Consider the following 5,091-nt stretch of genomic DNA (forward strand, 5'->3'; position numbering starts at 1 on the left):
ATATGGTAAAATGGTCACGTAGATTTCAATGGCCTTATCATCTGAAAATACGTTGATCAAAGACCTTGAAATGCGTAAGTCGTGTGAGCTGCTCAGGTTGTGGTAATCCATGCTAATGAATTCAAATCTGTAGGAACATCCCGAAAGTCGTGAGTGGCAGAGTGGGGGACGAATGTGAAGTTTGAATTGAGGGTATTCTTAGATGTGCCTTTTTATAGTTGAGCTGTGGGCTAGCGAAAGATGACCAAATTCGATCCTGGACTTTTTTTACCATTGATCTCGAACACCTAACTAGGCAGCGCCTCGATCATTTCTCGACGCCTAAGCGAGTCGGCGTGCTCGCACAGGCACTACTCGGACATACTATGTATTGTGGGCCCACAGAAGGCCTGGCGGGACTACTATTATGAGACGGAAGGCAGACCACACGGCAGAGGTACAGTTGAAAATCTCCTGGTAGGTCTGTTAGTAAGAGCCAGATTTAATAAAATACTGATAAAATTACACAACAATGCATTTCAGTATCCTCTTGTGTAGTGCATATTTACCAACTTAAGCAAATTCAAATTAATTTCGGCCCATTTAGCCTAGAATTTGTTTTAATGCACGGCGTTGATGTGTGGCGGGTTTATTCCTACCCCAGGTATGACATGTTTCCGGTCTCAGTAGGGCATTTTCGTAGCTATAGTTAGCCAATTTTATCAGTTCGCATAGCTATCAGTGGATCTGCGTAAGGGCCTGTCTATCGTTTCATTTCTATCACCTACGAGATGTAGGCTACTTCGATTTTGTCAGTAAAAGGCGTGCGTTTCCTCCTTTTCGTGTATTTATGTATAGCAATAGATGCTTTTCAACAGCGAAGTCAGGATCGACCAGGGACGAAGTTTTGTTTGTCGTCATATATCGCCAACGTTCTATTGCATTGTTATTGAAGAGCGTTTTTATCCGGTAAACTGGTTATTATTGCAAAAAAAGGAAATTTCTACCTTTTGTTATTTAGAAAACAAAATACACACAAATGCAACTAGAAATTACCAATTCGATAAAGGAGAGAATAAAATATGTGAGTTCTTATGAACTTATTGTTATGGATACTTTAATTTGGACGGGGATCACATTGTTTCTGGAACATGTACAACTCCCTGGCTGCAGTTCTGCTAACTTGATTTTACCACCTCCAAAGATCCTGCCCCGCTTCCCTGTTGACGTGGAAGGAAAGTAATGGTTTCGCAGATAATTTGAATAAGAATCTTCATTCAGTAGATCGTGAATGTTAGAAAATTCTTTAGGGCTTGAACTCGATGCTCTTGTTTGCGTTCCGCTTGACTAACAGGATTTCCAGTTGCATTTATTTATTTGTTTTAGTTCTAAGAACATAAAACCATGGTGAAATGACTTAGTCGCAACAAAATTCATTAGTAGAAACTATTGAGTTTAACAAATAAGGCTTTATTGTAGTTTTCTTACACCACGGCTGATCTCGCATTGGTGGATGAAATACTGAGGGTGATTTTTTGGTTATCAATCAGGACTCTGACCACTTCTGTCATTCTAACATCAAAATTGTCCTCAGATTGAAGTACTGGCATTATTCTTCCCAACCCAGGTGTAATGTATGGGGAAAAACGTGGCAAATAATTTGCATAGTAAACAGACCCAAGGAACAAAAATTACAATTAGAAGTTAAGGAAAAGGAGAATTTTCATGCAGATAACGTGGACATCTTCGTGGCGAAATTTTGATATGGTTTATGGCTAGTGCCGTTTCATTTGTTAATAGCATGCAGACGAAGGACGTCCGCCGAAGGTAGACGTCATCGTCGAAGGCATTGCATCCTCACTCCTCCGGCTAAGGAGTTGGCAGAAATCAAGCACATGGATGAGGTGCAAATGCTGAAGAATTTGCACTCACCGATTTCCCTGCCATCATGCCCAGCTGATGCCTGATCGGCTGGAGCCTTACCACAATTCTACTTGGTTGAATGACATGCTGGCGCCGACTTCTGAGCACCACAACTCCCTGATAAATAATGATAAAATCACGATTAATGTCTACAGTGGAGTTTAATTTGATTTTTAGAGTAGTTTCTTTACCAACTGGGTAGACCCTAATCGCGTAACTTTTTCTGGAATGATAACAGCGCAGTTAGTACGGCCGTGGTGAAAGTGATAGTTCCCCGTTGTTGATTTCGCACTGCTTTGCAACGATGGGTGAATGTGCTTTTAAGTTTAGTAAGTAAAGCGTGCTAATTCCCTGTAGGTCAAGTAAACAGCGCGTATTCACGTCAGCTCCCCCTATTTCGGGACAAGCTGCTCTCTATTTTCAAACAGTCGTTTTAACCACTGGTGAATATCCCTTGAAGTAAGAAGGACTTTTGAGGCCAGTTTCTGTCTGATTAGAAATATTTTTATGGAAATGAATAGCTTAAAAAGCCATTTCATTTTTTTCCTGTCATTTTTGCCACTTTCTTGATAAGAAAACAGTCCTTAATACTAAATGCGTTGTACCATCACTGCACATCTCAAGTACGCTATTGCGATGTTTGGCAAATGACAGCGTGCAGTAGAACTGGGCACCATTGTTTCTTATTACCTTGTTTGCATCTAAGCATATTTGCAGTTTTGCATGCACATAATGAAACCGTTGACTCTGTTGGACGTTTTTTTTCGTTAAAGTAAAGACAATGTCATTAGAGTTTAAAATGGGCTCATCTGACGTGGGCGTGCGGTTTACGTTGTAGCAGTGCCAGGATAAGGGTCAAGGTCCCATTAACTGCGTAAAAGGAAACAACATTTGCTATATAAAAGAATCGGGGGCGACACCCACCGTTGAGTAGCCAGTTTGGCAGCCGCTCATGTGTCCTTTTTGTCATTACCACACGATTAGAGGAGTACTTTGACGGCATATAACTATTTTGTTTCAGTAGTATGAATAAATGTTCTCATAGGGCACATGGCATTCATGCGGGTTGTGATTCCAGAGCCTGACTCTACAGATTCGCTTGCTGGTGTCTGTGGCAGCGACCTTCGAGAAGTAAGAATCTACGCCATCGTCCCACTCACTGACGAAAAAATCGCCAACACGATGTTTCCTCAGTAGCAAGGCTCTCCCTAAGGCAGCAAGGGGCTGCAATCAATCAGGCTCAATTGTGTGCACACTATCTCTGCTTTCCCTAACTTCTTCGCTGGATTTGCTGCTGAGGTGCACGTTTGCGGCTTTTGAGTACCCAATGTTTCCATCACTATTCTACAAGGAATGCGAAAAGAGCAGTTTGAGTAAGAAGAAGAAGATACTCTGATCTTTCGAGAAGGTCTCGGGATGCTGCATTGGTGGCAGGGGAAAGCGGACTCGATCATAAATAACATCCAACATGATTTTCACCGCTAAATGGTAAAACTTGGCGGGGTGGAAGCAGTGCATTTACTATGGATGGGAGAATCCGTGACGATCCCAAACAGAAGGCTGAAAATGACGTCTACTTTCTGCAACCGCTCCATCTTCGCGTTCTGCAGAGAGGCTATTAACGACGGAAGCGACACTAGCCATGCACCATCTGGTGAAGTACAATGGGGGAGCTCTAGGTGGGCCGTTACCGGAACCGAACGTTAGACAAACGACCAAGGTACAACAGAAAGGGCTCGTTAAAGGAAATAACTATGCTCAGGCGATTTTAGCTACTTCATTAAAAGCCAAACCATTTCCATAGTTTAGGCTGATATAGGATTAAAAAGAACAGGAAAGTTGTCACACACAAATCTGGGAAAACACATAAAGTGGTGGCTTATTAATTTGCTGATCCTTTCGATGGAGTCGACAAAGTAACTTGAATGCCACACACACAGCAAGGTTGACAGCCGACACACACTCGCATGTGGAAGTATGAGCGTTGAGAGTAGGAAGAGGTTCGTGGTCTCGCTCAGTCCAGTGGAAGGGTACTCTATCTCTGCTGATGAATACGCCTAACTGAAACCACTGAGATGCAACTCACAGGTACACCCGTTCTTCCATAGTGTCAGCTGCATGGCCACCAGGCACGTACACGCTGATTTCCCTCCTTTTTTTCTCACTCAATGCGTGGGTCAAAAAAAGACATCCGCTTTTTTGGCTTTATCCATCGCTTATCTGGCTGCAGACCTCGATTGAATCCAGGAGCTTGTCCACAGAAACTCCAGTTTATAAAATTAGACAGGCCGGATTCTATCCACATCACACACTTTAAATGAGCGTTTCTCATGCTGATTTTATTAATGAAGCAAAATAAAATGGTAACTTAAAGGGAAACCGTCTATGCGATTCCCCTGAACCGACCATTACACAACGGTTTGACAAATATTCGTTCAACCCTCCCCCTTGATATGTGTAATTGTTCGACATTACGAAGGCTTTCACGCGGAACAGGGACTGGTAAACCTATGGAAATAAGCAGTGCATTTCTAGTAATTAAGCTGAGATAATTTTTCGGCAAGTAGCAAGCACTTGGGATGCTCCAGAATGGAGAGTTTTGTCTATGGGGGTAAAACATTCTGCTAGTTTTGCACAATTCACAAGGCTCCTATTGCTGCGTCCTGTAGCGTCGTAGTGGCTTACGTTTTCTGTGCCCGTAAAAGCAAGAGACGAAATTTGGCTTGAATGTGTCTCGTATGCTACAGGTGAGGAGGTGGGTAAGTTCCCGGACGAAACTGTTTAATTAAACGAATGCCACGCAGAAGATTAATTCTGACCTTCAAAGATTTTTCTACTTCTCAGTTTGAATTGACGCAGCTCTATTTTTGAGTCAGTTGGAAATTGATTGGGTTAAGGTGGTAGTGTTACGAGATTTTGACAAGGCTGTTCGCATTGAGTCAGTCATTACGGCACGAAGATGCGCGAACCAGGGTACACCCAACAGTGGTATAGACGGAAGTAGGTGAAGACCATGCAGGAGGAAAGGATATGCACAACATCTAAAGGGGCCATTTGACAGTGAGGGCGGTAATTGTAAACCGGAATAAGCCTCATCAGCATTTCTGCACAGTTGATGCCGGTCCACACTGACAGATTATTGACGCATTCAATACAAGTTTCGCACCCTCGGTGTGCCACGTAGGGTTT

At 42.8% G+C, this 5,091-nt stretch overlaps 1 protein-coding gene across 1 annotated transcript; it reads left to right on the forward strand. All coding sequences in view use genetic code 11, as the record gives it.

The window, feature by feature from the left end:
* Positions 1-28: 28 nt before the first annotated feature.
* On the forward strand, positions 29-1,946 carry EGR_10416 (hypothetical protein; the record flags this gene model as incomplete). The annotated part of the gene is made up of 3 exons (XM_024499665.1): positions 29-74; positions 296-460; positions 1,780-1,946. The coding sequence occupies 3 exons, from the start codon at positions 29-31 to the stop codon at positions 1,944-1,946; spliced, it is 378 nt and encodes a 125-aa protein (XP_024345913.1).
* Between the last annotated feature and the right edge of the window lie 3,145 nt (positions 1,947-5,091).

Source organism: Echinococcus granulosus, assembly GCF_000524195.1.
Source record: "Echinococcus granulosus chromosome Unknown EG_S00218, whole genome shotgun sequence".
NCBI classification, from domain to species: Eukaryota; Metazoa; Platyhelminthes; class Cestoda; order Cyclophyllidea; family Taeniidae; genus Echinococcus; species Echinococcus granulosus.